The sequence below is a fragment of the Notamacropus eugenii genome, chromosome 1, assembly GCF_028372415.1.
Source record: "Notamacropus eugenii isolate mMacEug1 chromosome 1, mMacEug1.pri_v2, whole genome shotgun sequence".
Classification (NCBI taxonomy): Eukaryota; Metazoa; Chordata; class Mammalia; order Diprotodontia; family Macropodidae; genus Notamacropus; species Notamacropus eugenii.
Window position 1 is genome coordinate 256734000 of NC_092872.1, and position 20080 is coordinate 256754079.

The 20080-nt window shown below is 43.2% G+C and overlaps 1 protein-coding gene across 1 annotated transcript in view; it reads left to right on the forward strand.

Annotated features, from left to right (window-relative positions):
• The first annotated feature begins 17838 nt into the window (after positions 1–17838).
• The window catches only part of PSTPIP1 (proline-serine-threonine phosphatase interacting protein 1), a 99114-nt gene continuing 96872 nt past the window's right edge, over positions 17839–20080 (forward strand). The window contains exon 1 of the mRNA XM_072628645.1: positions 17839–18037. Within this exon, the coding sequence (XP_072484746.1) occupies positions 18005–18037 (33 nt within the window). The 5' untranslated portion in view covers positions 17839–18004. The remainder of the gene's footprint in view (positions 18038–20080) is intronic.

The window sequence follows — 20080 nt, forward strand, 5'->3', positions numbered from 1 at the left end:
CCCCTACCAGTGGGCTTCTCATTAATAATCAGTCAGTAACCTCAGTTAGCTCTTAGCAAAGGCATTCACTCAAATGTCAGAGCAAGAAAAAGTTTATACAAAATATTCCCCTCCTTTTAAACCTGGGATGCATTCTCCCACAAATGCACATAGCACCCACCCATGGAAAAAGGGGGTTCAAACTTAGAGTATAGGATACACTTGAGGGAGAGACAACTCACAGCTCCTGTGCTACAGGTTCTAGAAGTAATTTTTCCTTTTCAAAATCTTCATCTTGAGTTTCCAAGGTCTACTCCTTTCCATAGCTCAACTCTTAATTTCCAGGGGTCATATTCCTTGAAGTTATTTCCTGTATGGGTTGTTTGTCTCTCTTAGCCACATCTATCTGTCCGTCTGTCTGTCTGTGTGTCTCTGCTTCCATATAGATGCAGGATCTCCTAACCTACATGGTCAATGTATGTGGGGTGTGGATGAGAGAGAAATGCCCTCTTCTTCACATGCAGCTCTTGGCTTCCAGGGTTTCCATCTCTCAAATTGAAATAAACAAACAAATTGAAACAGCTACATGACTTGATTCTTTAACTATGTAGGCCCAAGAACATGACTGATTTGGCCAGTCACTAGATGTGTCATGTAGCAACAGTTCCCTTTATCCCCTAGCTGAAGGTTTATAATACAGTCAGATTGATTAAGGAAGTTCTTCACACATTGTTGTGCTGTTGTAAGAAAATTTCTTAACAACTCTTTAAAGTCTTTCTTTATTACCTTGTGATTATTTTCTGAACTTTTTGTGACTGTGTGTATATATGTGTGTGTGTGGGCAGGGGGGAGGGTGGAGACCCCATCATTCATCATTTCCATAGGTATTCTAGCACTAGAGAAAATGTACTTGCAGGACCCTGGCATATGTTGCAAGGGTTGTGGGAGAGAGTTACAGAGACCCCCCCCCCCTTTCTCTGGGGTCCCTCCTAGGGAGGCTGGCCTATGCTGCTTATGGGTGGTTCATATGATGTGGGTCCTTAGGTGTGGTGGCATGGTGTCTTCAGCTCATGTGGATGCAGTCACATGGGGAAGATCAGCCCTAGGAAAGTGGTATGCCAATGACAGCTTATGATAGCTTGGGGAGATAGTGTGGGGAGAAATGGTGACTCAAGGGACCAGCAGAGGTCTTGAGAGGGAAAGTTGAACTCTGTAGTGTAGGACCAGCAGGGAGAAAGTGCAGGCCCCCTCCACACTATCCTTTCCTAGTTCTGCTTCTTTTTTGATGAGACCATTGGTGGACTTGTGCATTCTGAGTTCCCAGCAGATGCCTTCTTCAGATGTCCCTTAGGACTCTTGGAGCAGAAATAAGTTGGGGGTCATCTGGGCTATAAGAAAAATATCAATGTCCATTTAAAAAACCTTTCCAAGTCCCATCACCATGCCTTTGTCTGTCTGTCCCTCATGCCTGATATGCACCTCCTTGCCTCTGGTTCTTAGAATCCCTGAGTTCTTTCAAGACTGCGCTTAAGCACCAGTTTCAACAAGAGGTCTTTCCTGGGGTCTCTCACACCCCAGTTGTCAGTGACTTCCCCTCTGATGTCATCTGGCATTTACATCTTGTGTATCATGTACATACTTTTAGATACACATGGTGTCCTCCCCACTCAAACATAAGGACCTCGAGGGCAGGCACAGTGTTCTGTTTATCTCCGTATCTCCAGTGTCTGTCACAGAGCAGGCACTTAATAAATGCTTATTGCTTTACTGAGTGATTTATTCAACAAGAAGACAGAAAGGTCCAGAATCTGGTCAGAGGATCTAGGTTAGAAATCCAACTATGTTACTTACTACTGGTGTGGCCTTGGGCAGATAATTTTTCTCTAGGTCTCAGTTTCCTTATCCATAAAATGAAGGGGTTGATGAGATAGCTTTTCAGGTCCTTTCTCACTCTAATTATAACTCAGTAAGTTTGGTAATGCAAGTGTTATTAGCCCCATTTTATAACTGAGGAAACTGAGGACCATAGACTTGCTAGAATTTGAATCCAAGTCTCTTGCCTGCAGATCCATCAGTCCTTCAAATACATGGAGGATCTTGGGAATCATAGGACTTTAAGCTGGAGTGGGTTTGCCCATTCCAAATTCATTTGGGATATGGGGAAACTGAGGTCTGGAAAAGGGAACTGACTTAAAGTCCCACAGGCAGCAAGATTCTTCTCCACTTTCATTTCTCTCATCACTTTGTTCTGTGGTTTAAAAAATACGACAGGGTCTAAAATAGGGGAAAATAAAGCTGTCAGTTTTCTGGGAGATGCGTAACAGTTTCAATTTGTGACTAATAGGGAGAAAATTGTGGCTTTGGAGGATGTAATTTCATACATTTGCAGGAAATCATTTTCACTTAGCATGATTTTCTGTTTCTTGATACCAGCTGTTTCTGGTCTCAGGGGACAATCCCTGATGCTGTCCTATTAGCCAGGTGTAGTGGTCTCTGACTGAAAGGACAGGTAACTTCTGCCACACAAGAAAACAAACTTGAACGAGGAAGACCCAAGCACAATTTCTGGATCTGTATAACTCTAAACAAATCCTCTCTGAGACTTACTTTGTTAATTTGTAAAATGGGGGAAATAATACAAAGGGTTGTTAAGAAGAACTCACTTGGTAAACTGTAGAATGTTATAGAAATGTAAACTATAATTATTAGCCCATCATATAGAATCTATTGGTGTGGGGAGAGTCTAGTTTTTCAGTCTTACTTCAATCTGACGAGAGGCAATATAATCTAATCTATAAAGAGCCGGAGTGCTCTGCCTCCAGAAGCTGATGAAGTGCACTAGACATTAGGCTTCCTTCATTTGACTGGGTTAGTGGAGGAGCTCATCTTTCATAGGATAAAGAATGGTTTTCTCCTATTGGTTGCCCTAAAATTGGACTGATAAGATGACTCCTGGACCTTTTTTTGGTTCACAATAACATAGCAAGTGTTGAATAAATACTAATACACATTTATTAGGTGTTTACTATATGCCAGGAATTATGTAAGTGCCAGCAATGCAAATAAAGAACAAACCCACAAAAAAGTCTCTGTCCTCAAGGAGCTTATATACTAATAGGGTAGGCAACCTATACATAGGTACACATATGCTACAGATGTAGTAAAAGGAAGTGACTTTAGGAGGAAGGGCTCAAGTGGCTGGTGGTGCTGGGAAGGCCTCCTGCAGAAGGCAAGATTTGAGCTGAGTCTTGAGGGATATCAAGAAGCAGAGGTAAAAGGGAGAACATGTCCAGCTTAGAGGAGAGCCAGTCCAAAGTCACATATCTGAACTGTACTTCACACTGATGGATGTGAGGAGCAGCATGGGGACTGGTATCCCTGGACCAGAGTGTGCAGTCGGGATGTAAAGGATATGAAGACTGAAAAGAAGGAGGTAGGTTGTCAAGACCCTTGAATGCCAAACCAAAGAGATTATATTTGATCCTGTAAAACAGCATGCAGTAAGTACTATATAGATGTCAACTATGATGACGGTAATGAACAGGAGCCACTGGAGGGTGTGCGTGTGTTTGTGCGTGTGTATATGTTTGTATGTTTGCGTGTGTGTGTGTATGAGAAATAGTCAAATCTGGCCATTAGGAAAATAGCATTGGCAGACAGGTAGGTGAACCCAAAGAAGGCATTGACATGGAAGCCAGGGAGAAGGGGGAGATTAATAACCAGAAGGAGAGAATGGTTGACCAACTGGTGAAGGGTTAAAGAGACAGTGACTGATACAAGCACATGTGTTGGACGAACTATTAAGACAGTCTTGAACTTGGAGAGGGCAGTTTGAGTGGAGATTTGAGGTCAGAAGGCAGATTGCTTCTGATGGGGAAGTGAGTGGGAGGAGGAGACAGGGTGGAAATAGGGACTGAATACAGATGACTCTTTCTAGGAATGTTGTTGTGAACTGGAACAGGTGTTGGATGATAGATTGTAGACATGGTAGAGTCAAGTCCAAATGTTTTGTTGTTGTTGTTTTAAAGGATAGAGGAGACCAGGGTATATTTGGAGAAAGCAGGGAAGGAGTAAGTATGGAGAGCTTAGAGGTGATTGAAGAGGATGGGAACAAGGATGCAAGTCAAGGGGTTAATCTTAACAAGGAGAAGGGACATATCTTCCTTGGAGCCTGGAGAAAAGGGGAAGAAAATAGGGGGTGATGTACAGGGATTTTGAGCTATTGAGTAAGGGGAAAAGAGAGCTTATGGTATTTGTTAGGTACCTACTGAATCTGATGAGGCTCAGTAGGCACCCACGCTTTCTTCATGTGGCTGAAGGAGATCATGTTTCATGGAGGAAGGGATGGGGCAGACAGATTTCTCCCATTGGTTGCCCTAAAATTGGACTCTATTATTCTATATTCCTTAAATTTTACTTTTTAAATAAAATTTTATTGATTTTTTTGTTTTTACAATATCAGTATATCCCGCAGTGCCTCTCCCCTTCCCCTACCAAAGAGCCTTCTCTTATAACTTTTTTTTTAAGAAAGAAGGGAAAAAATCAGTAAAACCAGTCAACATACCAAAAAGGAAAATCTGACTTCATATGCAGTGTTCCACACCCATGGACCCTCCAGCTCTGCAAAGGAGGAGAGATGATAACTTCTATTTTTTTTTTAGTAAAATAGAAGGCAAAGTCTTCTACTGAGAGGGATTGGGGAGACAGGGACTTAAGGGGGAGACTATTTAGAAGAACCCCTGTGGAGAATGGGAGAGAGAATCAATCAGGCAAGCATAAAAGGATTGCTGTACAGCGGGGAGGGCCCATTTGAGATTGTGTTATGTATATGTGAACTCCTCCGGCACTATTTCATGACTTCCTTCTGCGGTGTTCAGCAGCACCTGAATGGGAATGGAGAAGGCCAAGGGTAGGGCTAAATTAAGGATATGACCAAGCATCAGTGGTGATAGCATATGGAGAAAAAGGATTCAAGTATATGGGATGGCATATGATTAAACTGGTCATTATTGCAAAAGGAAGAAAATGAGACCCAACATGGAAAGGAATGAAATGAATAAAAATGCTAGGTGTACTGCCTCCATCCTTAGAGATCCATGACTACATAGGCATAGGGGATATTCCTAATGGGATACATCAGGATCTTAATGGCTACCCTGTCACCCGTGTTAGGATTCAAAGGCCATGGAACATGCATCCTTGTAGGTAATGCTGAGTAAAAGTGAAATGTAAGTGTATACATATGTCATTTCCACATTAAGAGGAACTCAGAACCTAAGTATCAAATATCTGGTAAAGACTGCCAGAAACCTTTTAATCCAATCTGCTTTATTTGACAGATGAGGAAATTGAGGCACATAGATGCTAAAAGCCATACTCAAAGTCATACAGGTAGTTGCGTCACATGTAGGATTTGAACCTAGATCCTTTGTCTCTAGAGACAATCTTTTTCTATTGTACTGACTGTGTAGTCAGTCAACAAAAACTTATTAAATGCTTTCTATGCATCAGGGACTGTGAAGATCTTTCTACTGAGGGTGAGAAAGACTGATCATCTACTCTGTTTGCCTGGTCACAGTCTAATATCGAGTTAGGGGGAGAAAAATCTAGATTTTCATCATTCCCAATACAAAGTGGTAACAGAATGCTAACAGGAAGCTAGAAAATGCAATGGCCAGAGCTCTGAGCCTGAGTTCCAATCTGATCTCAGATATTTGTGACATCGAGCAAGTCATTCAACCTGTTTGTCTCAGTTTCCTTATCTGTGACATGGGAATAATACTAGTATCTAACTTTCAGAGTTGTTGTGAGGATAAAAATTTGATATTTGTAAATGTGTTACAAACCCTAAAGCACTATATAAATGCTCTTTATTATTATTATTGGCTGTGAACACTAGTGACCTTCACCACTTGACAGAGATTACCTGGGAATTACTCTTGGGTGGCGGGGGAAGACAGTCAAGAACACTGGCTGTTTTAACCTAGGCACCGTTGGATCTGGTAGAAGAACCAAGCATGGAAGACCCACTAAGCTCATTTGCCCAATCATGCTTTGGCCTTGAGCAGTCACCCACAAGGGTTAAGATGATACAGCTGTGGTCTCTTGGCCTTAGGAATCGAAGGTTGACTCTTGAAAATCATCCTGACTACATACACCTGGGAAGGAGAGGATTAAATCATGGAGGTGACAAATAGAAAGTTAAATTTAGGGAGTATAGTAACTACACCAATTAGGTTAGAATATAACCTATATAATGGACTGTAATATGAAATATCTGGAAAGGTGGATGGGATCCAGAGAGAGGAGAGTTTTAAATGACAAATGAGGGCAGGAGGACTCCACTGGCTACTCTTAGTTACGTGTGGTAACCCTTGTGGGCCCTGAGTAAGATCCAGGGAATAACCAAATGGACAGCTAAGGGCCAAGACTGGCACTGGTCCCCATGATAACAGCCAGGAATGATTCTGTATTCCCTAACTAAAAAGTGACACAAATGATGGGTAGTCATCACCCCTGTGTTCAGCTCTGGTAAGGCCACTGGCTTAATCACTCATCTCCCCAAAAGCAATGATCAAATACACCATGGAGAACAAAGGAAAGGTGTCTAGTCTGATGGAGATTCACTTCTGCCCAATATGCATGGGTGCTCTCCAAGGTGCTGATTTGAGCCCTTTCTTGTTACCCTTTCTCTGTGTGATCTCATCTGCTCTCATGAACTTAGCTATCATCTGCTAAATAATTCCCCTAAATGCCCCATGGGCCTCTCAAGCCCAACATGTCCCACCCTGAGCTCATCTTCCTCCTTCAAGCTCCCTGTCATGCTGAATTTTCCTTTTTCTCTTGGAGGCACCACCATCCTTCCAGTTCAGTCATCCAGATTTGGGACTTTGAACTCCTTCTTTATTATTTCTTCTTTCTCATTCTTTCTACTTGGTCTCTCTACTTTCAGTTTCTTCTTTATTCTTCATACAGATGCACAATTGATATTCCTAGGACACAGGGATGAGTATGTCACTCCTCTTCTCAAAAATCTTTAATAGCTCTCTATTGACTCAAGGATGAGCTTATTTAAATGACTTTGTCATTGAAAAGTGCCCCGAGTCTAGATACCATACACCCTTCCAGAGATTTCATATGACAGCCCATCACACAGATTACATTCTATCCAAACTGATATACCTACTACTCCCCAAATTTGACTTTCCATCTTTCACTTCCACATCTTTATACAGGCTGTTTTGCAAGTCTGGAATGCACAGTCTCATCTCCCATGCTTCTTAACATCCTTGGCTTCTTTCAAGGTCTACTTTAGAAGCCATCTTCTACAAAAAGCCTTGTTGCTAGTGTCCTCTCCCTCCTGAAGTGATCTTTCATTCAATTCATTGAGCATTTATCAAGCACTTACTATGTGCAAAGCATTGCAAATATCTTTGTTCATGTTGTATCTCTCTGGTAGAATGTAATCAAAGTGATGACTTTATTTTTCTTTCTTACATAATTGAAGCTTAATAAACAGTGGTTGGCTTGGCTTGACCTGAATGGAGGTGGTATGTCTACCTCTGATGTTAGTTAGGAGGGCTCTAGTGTGTCCAGATAGGTCTGGCCCCTGGCTGTGCCCATGGCTGGTTCCTCAGGACAAATACAGATCTGGGACTCAAAGGTCCCCTTACCTTACATACTCTAGAGATCTACAGAGTGAAGTCCTATATAATGAGGCCCAAGAACATGACAGGCAAGCAAAGCTTTTACATTGTAGGTCACTTAATGATGTATCTAACCATTTCTTCCACTAAGTAGCTCCCAAATGGACTTTACCTATGTGGTAGTGCCAGACATTTCTGTCCTCCTAGGGGATCCCAGGCCACTCCTTTGGTCTCTAATTAGGTCCCATGTAACTTCCCTTTTCCTTCCATCAAACCTTGTGATTCTTACATCATTGCATGATTTATTTTATTTTGCACATTTGGAGTTAGAAATTTTTCAAGTATGGCAATATGCAAATCCAGGTTTTTTTCTAGAGTAACCAGGGAAAACAAAGTATGTGAATCACATAGTACAGCTCTATTAAAATCTCAGTTTCATTTCCTGTAAACACGAAAATGATAGTCTGGGGCTTGATGATCTCTAAGGTCTCTTCCAGCTCTTGATTCTTCCCGTCTTCCTCATGCTTCAAGACCTAGCTCAGGTCCTCACTTTTCCAGGAAACTTCCTGACTGCTCTGGCCCAAGGCAATTCATTTAGTGATTGAAAAAAATATTAAGCAGTAACTTGGATAAAGGCACAGAGGGCATCCCTATCCCATTTGTGGATATGTAGCAGTAAAAAAAATGTACCTTGAGGCCAACATTAACCCTCGCTCTCCAGTAATGGGCACCTCTCAGCTCTGGACCCATGCATATCGACTGAGGTCAAACCTGAGAGACCCTGACCTATCAAAAGGGGGCCCTTTTTGTTTCACACTTTTGGACTCTTTATACCCTGACCTGGGAGACCTGGGGAAAAAGAGACCCAGGGAAAACCTAATCTGGGGCTGGGCTCAGGGTGGCCAAGGGCGTTAGCTGCCATGGGCTCACTGCAGCTCTGTGGCCCCTGGGAGAAGGCACCAGGTCCTTGACCCAGGCCTCAGGAAGAGGTTCACAGACTCCCTGTTAAGGCAGAGGGCAGGCCACCCCCTTTTAGAGATCCAATGAGTCTCTTCCTGGTGAGGAACCAGAAAAGGGATTGCGTGTTGATTTCAAAGTATTCAAGTCTTTCTGCACTGAGATTACCTTCCATTTACACTGTATAGAGTGGTGTATGCACACAGTTGTTTGCATGTTGTCTACTCCATTAGAAAGTAATCTTACTGAGGGCAATGATCATGCTATTTCTCTGTTAACTTCAGCACTTAACACAGCGCTTGGAACAAAGTAAATTCTTAATAAATGTTTGCTGACTGACTAATTGTTTCTAAGGAAGTGTTCAGAGCTCTGTCTCAGAACTCCATGGATACACTCAGTGCTGAGGGTGAGGAAGAAGAGTATTCCAGGCATGGGGAGAGAGAGAGAGAGAGAGAGAGAGTGAGAGAGAGAGAGAGGCAGAGAGACAGAGAGACAGAGAGAGAGAGGGCTGTGAGTATGAGGCAGAGATAATCTATACACTAGCATGAACAAGGAACAACAGTTGACTAGACTTTCAAAGAAGAATAAAATTGTGCCTACTCTCAGGAATTTCTTCTTTCTCTGACCTCTAAGAATAATTTTCTTTTCCTTTTTTTAGAGTATTTGAGCACACTGGTTTTTCATCTATTTTAATTAAAAACATTTTTTTTTTTACCAATTTATCTAATAAATACAAACATTTCAATGTACAAGGGAGGATTGAAAAGAGGATTGAGTATGGAATCAGAATTTCTGCTATATAGAGTTTGTTTTTTAAAAATATTTATTAATCAAGATAGTAATAACATTTCTCCATTGGTTTCCATTTCCTTCTGAACTTTATTTTCTTTTGTATGTTTTAAGAATTTTTTATTGATTTCCTTTTCTTTTCTTATCTTCATCACTTATTAACTCTCCCCCCAAACCCACTTGCAATAAACAAGCAAAACAAATCAGTACATTGACCACATCTTAAAATATGTCTCATTCTGCACTTTTAGGCTATTATCTCTTTGGCACTCCCTAAAGATTCCCTCTTGTCCCTAGAATCCAATATAAATTCTTCTGGTTGACCTTTAAAGGCCTTCACAACCCAACCCCAGCCTACCTTCCCAGTTCACTTTCGTTCACTTTCCTCCACTCTTCAGCCATCCAAGCTTGTTGGATCCCTCTTCCTGAAGCCTAGAATGCACTTGCTCTTCACCTCCACCTCTTGGAATTTCTTGTTTCCTGCAGGTTTCTGTTCATGTTGCCTTCTGTATGAAGCTTTTCCTGGTCTCCCAGCTACAAGTGTGCTCCTACCCCAATGTTTATCTTGTATGTATTTAGAATTAATTGATTTATGTATTTATTGCCTTCCTGAGAGAATGTAAGCCTCTTGAGGGAAGGGAATATTTCATTTTTGTCTTTGTATGACTAGGGTCTAGTATTTCAGAGGTAGCATTAATAATAATAGTCATGATGACGGTAATAACTAACATTTATATGCCACCTACTATGTGCAAAGTGCTTTATAAGCATTTTCTCATTTGGTCCTCACAACAGCTTTGGGAGATAGGTGGTATTATTATCTTTATTTGACAGAGGAGGAAACAGGCCAAAAAAGAGGTTTAAGTGATTTGTTTAGGGTCACACAATGAGTGAGTGTCTGAGGCTGGATTTGAACTCGGCTCTTCCTGATACCAGGTCCTGTTCTCTCTTCACTGTGTTAACTGCTAGCTAAATAAATTTAGCACAGTTAGCTTCTGTGCTAAATAAATGTTTGTTGATTGATTAATGAATTAGTAGGCATAATTCATTGCAATTTCTCTGAAGTCATGAAGTTGCTGCAATGATCTAAATTCTGAAATCTTTCAAAGTTTTTTTTTTACATTATTGTCATCACTTAGCTGTCACTTTCTACATCACAAATTTGGTCCTTGACTCACACTACTTTGTGCTGTTTACTTGTAATCAACTGGAAAGAAAACAACCCATCAATCATACCCTGAAAGAAATTTCTAACTGAAAATCCCAAAGTTTCCATGTCAAAGAAAAAAAATCCTGCAAGTAGCCAAGAAGAAAGAATTCAAGTGCCAATGCACCAAAATCAGGATCACACAATACTATTCTGCTACTATTTTGGAGGAGAGAAGATCTTGGAATATAATTCTCCAAAGGGCAAAAGATAAAGGCTTACAACCAAAAAACTTATCCTGCTCAATAGAATATAATCTTGTTGAGGAAAATAAAAGCACCTTTAACAGAACAGAGAGCTTTCAAACATTCCTACTGAGTAGACCAGAGCTGAATTGAAACTACGAAATATAATCTAGTATTCAAGAGAAACCTAGAAAGGTCATTACTTTCTAGCAAATGGAAAGGACTAAATAATTATGGAATATATTTTAGAAGGGTATGATAGTTGTAAACTTTATATTTTTATGTCATAATAATTGTTTGATATTATAGATCTTGTTTAATATTCTATTTATAATGATAGGACTCCAATATGGAGCCCTTTAGGCTAAGTGGTCTTGGTGCCCGTAGAAGAATACAGGCAAACAGTACTTTCCCACTGCTAACTATGGATCAGGCAGATAATGTTCATGGCCCTTTGATTGGATATCTTCTTGACTTGCTTCAGGGGCCTTGAGTTACTGACTTTCTGCTGCCGGTTAATGTTAGATGCTCCCACCAGTTTGTGATGCCATTAAAAAAACTCCCCTCACTTGAGCTTCACCCAAGCCTAATAACAATAAGGAGCCCTGAGAAATTTTCCACATCTGGGTCTGCTTAGGAATGCTCTCTCCTACATCTGACACCAATTACTTCTCAATCAAGCCATTTTTAGAGTGTAAAATCTTGCCGCTTGAACCCCAGCCTTAAGCATGTTCCTTTCCCAACACATCTCCCTCACCCTTCTGTTGCACATCAGGACAAATCTCTTTATATGGCCATAGTGTGTATATATGCTTTATTTGCCTACTTGCTACATCGTAAAACAATAGTGCTTTTCATTATATCATTTCCCTGAGTACCAATTTTCTAGAAAATCCAAACCCAGTCACTTGCTTTAAATTGATTCATGAAAGGCCAAATAAAGTAAAGGAGAAGATTAGTGTTTCTTTAGAATCCTACACAGAAAGAGTTGAAAAACATAGAAACAAGAAGTGAGTGTGGTTTTTATCCCCATTTCACTGATTTTAAAGGAGGAAAAGGCAGGGGGAAAAAAGGAATGCACCAGGGAATAAAGGACGAAGACAAGGTAAGAATTTATGATTTAGCTTAATTGAAGTGCTTGGAAAGAGAATATAAACATGGAAGAATGGAGGAAACAGGAATCTCATGATCCTCATTTTTAGTTCAACTGTACAAAAGAAGATTGAGCAACACATATAGACTCTTGTAGAGAAATTCATTAAACTCAAGAAGGAAACAATTAGGGATAGAGAAAAAGGGAGAAGAGGATTTAAGAGGGATGGCAAATATTAGGGGTAAAGAGTCACAAGCAAAATAAACATCACTTACATGTGATGTATGATAAAGCAGGGGTCAAAATAGAGAAAGAAAGTATAAGCACTTGAGATCAGGATCTGGGCTTGGTGAATAGAGGAAAGGCAGAAGAGTGGGAACAAGCTACTTTAATTTTAAAATACCAGTGTTGGTCAGAGTTATCTTTTCTCTACCTCCTTCTTTGCAATCAGGAGAGGAAAGAAGAAAAAAGGTACAAGAAGCTGTGATGGAAGAAAATATATAATAAATAGTTAATAGTCATAATCATGAATGGAACGAACTTACCCATACAGTAGAAGAGGGCAAAAGAATGGATTAGAAAGTGTAATCCAACACAAAGATTCACACAGAGTTAAAATGAGAGGATGGAGCAGAACTTATTATACTTTAGAGGAATTTTTTAAAATGGAGGTTGACTGAATGCCATCCTCAGGGATAGACAGTAGTAGACTCCATTATTTGAAAAAAACAGCCAAAAAATACAGAAACTGAAGGCAACATCTCAGTTATGATGAGCTGGCTGTACAGTGGATTGGCATGGAAGGCAGACTGAGTTTGCAAGCAGGCAACTGCTTTCCAGAGGCTTTTTGGTACTCCTGAGCCATCTTTTCCTTTGACTTGTAAGAATTCCAGCTTCAAAATTTCTTTTGGAAGAGACATGCTGAAGGAGAGTCAGATTCCAAAGCAAACTTTGTAAGGACCTGACAAACATCAGGGTGGTGGTGGGGGTAGTGGGCAAGGCAGCCCATAGTGCCCACAAGAATTAGATGTGGGTGATTTTTATAGCCCAGAGTTAAATCTTTGGGATGTGCCCAGAGAGGTAACCTACTAATGTGGAAAGATTGCTGGACTGAGTCAGGAGATCTAGCTGTGTCCTGGCTTTGGTGCCTACTGGCTATATAACCACAGGCAAGTTACATAACTCTGATCAGCTCAGTTTCTCACTTTACACATCCCAGGGTATTTCTGAAGAAAGTACTTTGTAGGACTCCAAATGTTATCTATCTATCATCTATCTATCCCTCCCTCCTTCCCACCCTCCCTTCATCCATCCATCCATCTATCTGTCTGACTATCTAATCATCTCTTTATCTGTCTGTCTATCTACCCATCAATCTATCAATAAATCTTTCTTCCTATCTGTCTATTTATCTATCCGTCTATTTATGTGTTTGTCTGTTTATCTTTTTATGTATCTGTCTGCCTGACCATTTATTTGTTTACCTACCTACCAACCTATCCACTCATCTACTTGCCTAACTATCTATATATCATCTATCTATCCACCCATTAATCCAGCTATCATTTATCTCTCTATCTCATCTATGTATTTACCCATCCACCTACCTATCAACACACATACATGTATCTGTCTCACTTCTCTGTTTCTATCTCCATATCAACTCTCCATCTCTATTTCAGTTTCTATCTCTCTATCATCTCCATCGCTTTCTCTATCATTTTGATCATCTCTGTCTTCTCAAGTTCTACTTACATTACCACTTACTGAATTCTATTTCTCTCCACATATAAGCTCTGGGATAGCATGAGACAAGCTCTTGACCAGAGAACTACAAATGCCCACATCCACCCTAGTGATGATGCAAAGGAAGAAGTCCCACAACCAAGCACTGTGGTTGCTGGAGCTGCCTCACCCCTTTGAGTTCCAATTCAACAAACATTCATTAAACACCTACTGTGTGCAAGTGGATTAAATAAAGTAATAAAAATGTCCTTATTCTCAAGGACTACGTTCAGCTGGCCCCTCCCTCACACTTCCAAAATCACAGAATATTAGAGCTGGAAAGGACCTTTGAGGTTATCTAATCTAAATCCTTCATTGGGGGGGAAAGAAAAAGAGGGGGGTAAGGAAAGAAAGAGAGAGAGGGAGGAAGAGAGGGAGGGAGGGAGAGAGAGAGACAGAGAGAGAGAGAGAGAGAGAGAGAGAGAGAGAGAGAGAGACAGAGACAGAGACAGAGACAGAGACAGAGACAGAGAAAGAGAAAGAGAAAGAGAAAGAGAGACAGAGACAGAGACAGAGACAGAGACAGAGACAGAGACAGAGAGCGAGCCATAATAGGAATTTCTGCATCAGGAATAAGAGGTACATGAGATGTACTCATTTGAGGGGGAGAGGAAGACATCATTCCTTGGAGAGGGGAGACAGATTTCTTCAGGACCCCATCATGAGATCATTCCTGGGAGTGTGTCAGCACGGTAACAGAGGAGATTGCTCCAGCTTGCCATCTGGTAGTTTCCTATTTTAAAGAAATTTTCTTACTGTGCTGGGCACAGTACTTTATTGTTTCTATGCTGCCCAAGGATGTCAACACCTTTTGTATTAGGTGCCCTGAGACAAAGCCCTGACCACCCCCCTCTAGTTAATGCTATGGCTAGAGGAGCAAAAATGATTTGGCCAAACGCTCACCTCTAATAGATGCCAGAACCTTATCTCAGATCCAAGTCTTTTTCATGCTAAGTCCAGCACTTTTTCCAATACACCATTTTCCCCCTGACTGTACTCTCACCAAATTCTTTTCTCATCAGCACTTACAAACCGGACAAGATGTAACAGCCTCCTCCCCCTTTCTGACTCCCTTAAATATCCAGGGAGAACCGCCAGTACTCCCTGCTGCCACTTTTCTCCAGATGTTTTTGAGTTCCTTCCTTGGACTTGAGGAGTCCAAGTTGCTGTCTGCTCTCCTGATTCTCCATCTTGTGATAATAATCACAATTAATACTGATATGGAACTTACTATGTGTCAGGTACTGTGCTAAGCACTTTACAATCATGATCTTCTTTGACTCTCACAACAACCCTGGGAGGTAGCTGCTGTCATGATTCCCATTTTGCAGATGAAGGAACTGAGGCAGACAGGGTTAAATGACTTGCCCAGGGTCATACCGTAAGTGTCAGAGTCTAGATTTGAATTCAAGATGAGTCTTCCTGACTTTAGGCCTGGCGCTCTAATAGGGGAGACTGGGCTGTGGGTCAGGAACAGGGTGAGGGAGAAAGTGGCACTTGGATCGTATCTTGAAGGAAATCAGGGATTCGAGGGGCTGAGGTAAAGGGGGAGAAACATAAAAAAGGTGGGTGACCATGGTACCGTCACAGGAGGGAGGAACAAAAGGAGAAGGACAGTAGGGGCTCCCTGCTGATCTGCTGCCAGACCTATGCCCTGTGCCCATGCTCCATGGGTAGTCTGGATGTCTGGGAACACACTGTGGGGTATAGTAGTAGACATGAATTTGGTGTCAAAGACCCCAGTCTGAGGAGGCTCGAAGGCTATGATCTTGTCTGCGGAATGGCAGGAAGAGCACTGGCTATAAAGGTTTATAACCTCTCTCAATAGAAAGGCAAGGCTGCACAGGGGACAGAAGGCTGACTTTGAAGCTCAGAAGGCCTGGGCTCAAATCCTGCATCTGACCCATGTTGGCTGTAGGTCCTCAGCAGTTATACGCTCATGAACAGAGAGAATATCTTCACTGGAATCTCCCTCTACAAGTGGTCTCCAAAGTGGGGGCCCCTGAGAAGCTGTAGCTCGACCCCAGTCAGATGGTGGGAAGATATCTTCTGTTGTATCCTCCCAATTCTGGGCCTTGTCTCTCTCAGGCTATGTCCCCACCTCGGACCATGCTGTGGGGCGGGGGGGCGGGGGGGTAGGGGGTGGGGAAAGCGGTGGCCCTCAGAGACTATCACTTCAGAGCAGCTGCTTCCCCAACCCTCAGCATACCCCCATGACCTTGTGGCTCCAGTGGGGTTGATTGTGCTGGATCTTCACTCTTTATGGTGGCTAGGGAGCAAGGGGCCCTTGACCAGGCCCCTTTAGAAAGCCGAGGATAGAATGAGTCACGCAGGACCAGTGAGCCCAGAGACCAGATCTCAGTCTGTTATCTTTCCTCCCAACCCACTTTTCTTCCAGACGTCCCTAGGGCTTCTAACAACACATGCATCTTTCTGGCTGCCCAGCTTTGCCCCTCACTCACCCCTGACATTCACCTGCAGAATATCCCCTTCTCTCCACCCCCACAGCCACCACCCTGGTGAAGGCCCTTATCACCTCTCCTCTGGACTATTGGAATAACCTGGTTGGTTTCCTGCCTCAAGCCTCCAATATGCTCCACTTCCATCTTCTGATCAGCTGCCAAAGGGATTTTCCTAAAGTGTGGGTCTGGTCATGTTATTCTGTTCAAGAGTAGAAGTTGCTCCCCAGTTGCTGCAGTTTGTCCTTCGTTCTCGAAGATGACCATGACATTGCAGAGGTGATGCCATGACATGCAAGTGGACTGGATTTAAGTGAGGCAGGGCTATGCAGAGTCACCAATCTCACTTTCTCCTCTAGTCAGCCTTGAGGATCCCCACTCCACCTTCTACTTGGGAGAGAGTGGAAGTATAAACCTGGTTTATATTGTGAGACTCCGAGGTCATGCTTTACTGGGGAGGGACAAGTCAGGATGTCCAAGGGCTTTTAATCTGAAGGTTCAGAAAAGCAGTATGGTCTGGGTCAGAGGTCACAGGCTTTGCAGTATTTGAGAGTCACTGAGGTGGGGCAGTGGATACAAGTATGAAAGTCTGAAGTTGGGGAAGACCTGAGTTCAAATCCAGACTTAATTACTTAGTAGTGGTGTGATTCTGGGTAAATCACTTAACTTCTCTGTGCCTCAGTTTCCTCATCTGTAAAATGGGAATAACAATAAATAATAATGGCACCTACTTCCCAGGGTGGTTGTTGTAAGGATAAAAATGACATAATGTTGGTAAAGTGCTTTGTAAACCTTAAAACTTTGTGTAAATGCTAGTTATTGGTGCTCTTGTTTGGGTCTAATTCCTGGGTTTGGGTTTACCAGTTGTGTTGCCTCAGGCAAATTATTTCCCCTCTCTGTAGGCCTCAGTGTCCTGTCTATAAAACGAGAGGGGTGACCATATGTCTTCTGCCTGGAAATGACACCTCCCAGACTTGTGATCCTGTGATCGATCCCCTCTCTCTCAAATGCCTTCCCTTCCTCCATGGGAGCCATTTCTCCTTCGTGACCCCACAAGGAATCCCCAAGATGGGCTGTTTCTGCCCCCGCTGCTGTCCGTGGGTGAGAGATGCACTGAAGATGCTAGCAGCCCTCAAGAGAGGCCTGGTCTGCCCCTTCAGCCCCAGGACCTCCCTGAAGCCAAGTGGAGAAAGGCAGAGACAGCGGTTGAACACAATGATTTCCTTGATTCAGTTGGGGGCCCTCGAAGGAAACTTACTTGCATAGGGCATCTGAGAAGCCACATTTCCTGTGTGGGGATGCTCACCATTGCAAAAGAAGGCATGGTGTCAAGATGTCATGACAGCACTGTTCCTGCAGAGGCCCAGGCCTGGGGGCTAGGGCTGGCGGCAGGGGGAGGGAGGGAGGACACCCTTCCTGCCGGTTCCTGTCTTCTTTTCTGCTTTCTGTTTCTGACTGTTGGCCCTCCCTTTGAAGGGAAGAAGGCTGCCCTCTGGGCTGGGCTTGAGAGACCATCACTTTGAAAAGAGATTCTGTAGGTACTGGGAGCTCTTCTGCAGGTCCAGCCAAGGGCAGGCCCAGGGCTTACATCACGGAGCAGCTTCTACTTCCTTATTTCAGTGGCTTCTGGACTTCTCACCAAAAAAAAAAAAAAAAATCAAAACAGGTTCAGCCCCCTTTTTTTAAACTTCAGTCCTCATTGGGTTTCCATCAACAGCTCAGAGAGAGAGAGAGAGAGAGAGAGAGAGAGAGAAAGAGAGAGAAGCAGACAGAAACACCTCAAGTGACTGGAGGGGTGAATCTCTTCCCCCCTTGGCTAGTGGGGTGAGTCAGAGGCCCGACTGGGACCTCTTCAGGCTGCTGTGCCGGCTCCAGAGAGACCTGGGCTAGAACCAGGCTGCACCATGACCCAGCTGCAGTTCAAAGATGCTTTTTGGGTGAGTGAGCGGCTTTCTCTTCCCCCAGACGGTCTGGCTGTCACCTCCCCTCTACCTCCCCAAGTTTTCCAGCTGAATAGATGTCGCTGTGTTTGGTTGACGTTTGTTAAGTGAAGAAAATGAAGGAAAAGGGCCCCCTTGGAAGTGACCTTCCCCTCCCCCCAGCTTCCTCTTGCTTCTGCCACAGTGAGAGTTCTGTTTATCCCTCTTGGTGAAGAGAGGGCTGAGGATGTATGAAAGTCTGGACTGGCCATTTTTTCCCCTTAAATGTCAAACGCTTGGTTCTATTTTCTGTTCCCTACCTTAGTCTTCAGCTTGCTCCTGGCCTGCATCCAGGGCATCCAGGTGGCATGGGACTTTCTCTCTCTCTCTCTCTCTCTCTCTCTCTCTCTCTCTTTCTCTCTCAGACCCGCCCCACCAGTGTTCCCTCCTCCCCTTGGTGGAACAGATTCTCCAGGACACTAGATTCCCTCTGGGCTCTTTGGGCCAGGTACTGAGAGGAGAAAGCCCCCTGGCAACTGACAGGCCTTGGCTTCTCGTGGGCTGTGACCCATATATGGAGGAAGATGTCCTGCCTGCCAGGCAGCTTCTGGTTCAAATGTGATACATGTTGTAGGAAAGGTCAGAGAGCCACTTGTGCTCAGAGAAATTATCAGGGTTTTTGCCCAATAGGAAGGAAGGAAATAAGCAAAATTAAGCACCTACCACAAGAGCCTTTGGAGGGAGGTGCTATTAGTACCCCCGTTTTATAGTTGAGGAAATGGAGGCAAACCAAGGTTCAGTGACTTGTCCAGGGTCACACAGCTGGGAAGTGTCTGAGGCTGGATTTGAGCTCAGGTCTTTCTGACTCGAAGTCTCAGCCTTTGGTCTGACTGAAGATTAGTGTGTGGCTCGTTCCACAGGTGAGGGTGAGGATCATAGAATCAAAAGGTGGAAGGGACCTTGGTAATCATCCTTATTTTACAGGAGAGCCACTGTCTGTAGTGTTTTGGCTTTGGGGTCAGGATGACCTGAGTTCGATGCTCGTCAGTTTGGTGGCCTGAGTTGTGACAATCTCTCTGAGCCTGTTTCCTCAGCTCTTTCAATGGGATAAGAGCATTTACCTCATAATGCTTAGCACGGTGCTTGGCGCACAGTAGGCACTTAATAATGCTGGTTGGCTGAATGACACCATAGGTTTGTTTCAAGGCTCAGATGAGATGATATGAGTAGAGGGCCACGCAAACCATCAGATTCTGTGTGATACATTTTACATCAATATGTGTGTCATCGGTTCATAGGTTGGGAGCTGGAAGGGGACCCGAGGCAATCTGTCTAGCCTGCTCATTTTACAGATAAGACAACCAAGACACAGAAAAGTGAAGTGCTGCACAGACTGAGTGCTGAGAGTTTAAAGTGTAACCTTGGCCTCTGATTTGAAATCCAGTTGACTTTGCACTGCATTGTAGGAGCTGAGGACAGGACACCTTTTCCCCCAAGATAGGCATTGCCAGGTCCTCTGGTCCATCTGGAGCCTGAATGGGAATCACCTCTGTGGCATCCTAGGCAGGGGAGTATCTAGCCTCTGCCAGAAGACCTCCAGCAATGTTGGGGAGTTCATTACTTATGAGATGGCATGTTCTATTTTGGGGAGACCTGTCATCATCAAGAAGTTTTCCCTTGTACTTCAAGTCCACAAGTATTTATTGCCTATTATGTGCCATACAGTCAACAAATTTAAGTGCCTACTGTGTTCCAGTCAGTCACTCATCAAGCATTTAAGTGCCTCCTATGTGCCAGCCAGTCAATAAGTATTGAAGTTCTTATTACGTACCAGTCAATTCGATATCAAGCATTTAAGTGCCTACTATGCGCCACCTAGTCAATTAGCATTTAAGCACCCACTATGCACCAACCAGTCACTTATCAATCATTTAAATGTCTACTATGTGTCAGCCAGTCAATAGACATTTATTGGACACCTACTATGTACGAGGTACTGTGCAGAGTGCTGGGGATACAAAAAAAGACCAAAGAGAGCCCCTGCCCTCAAGGAATTCACAG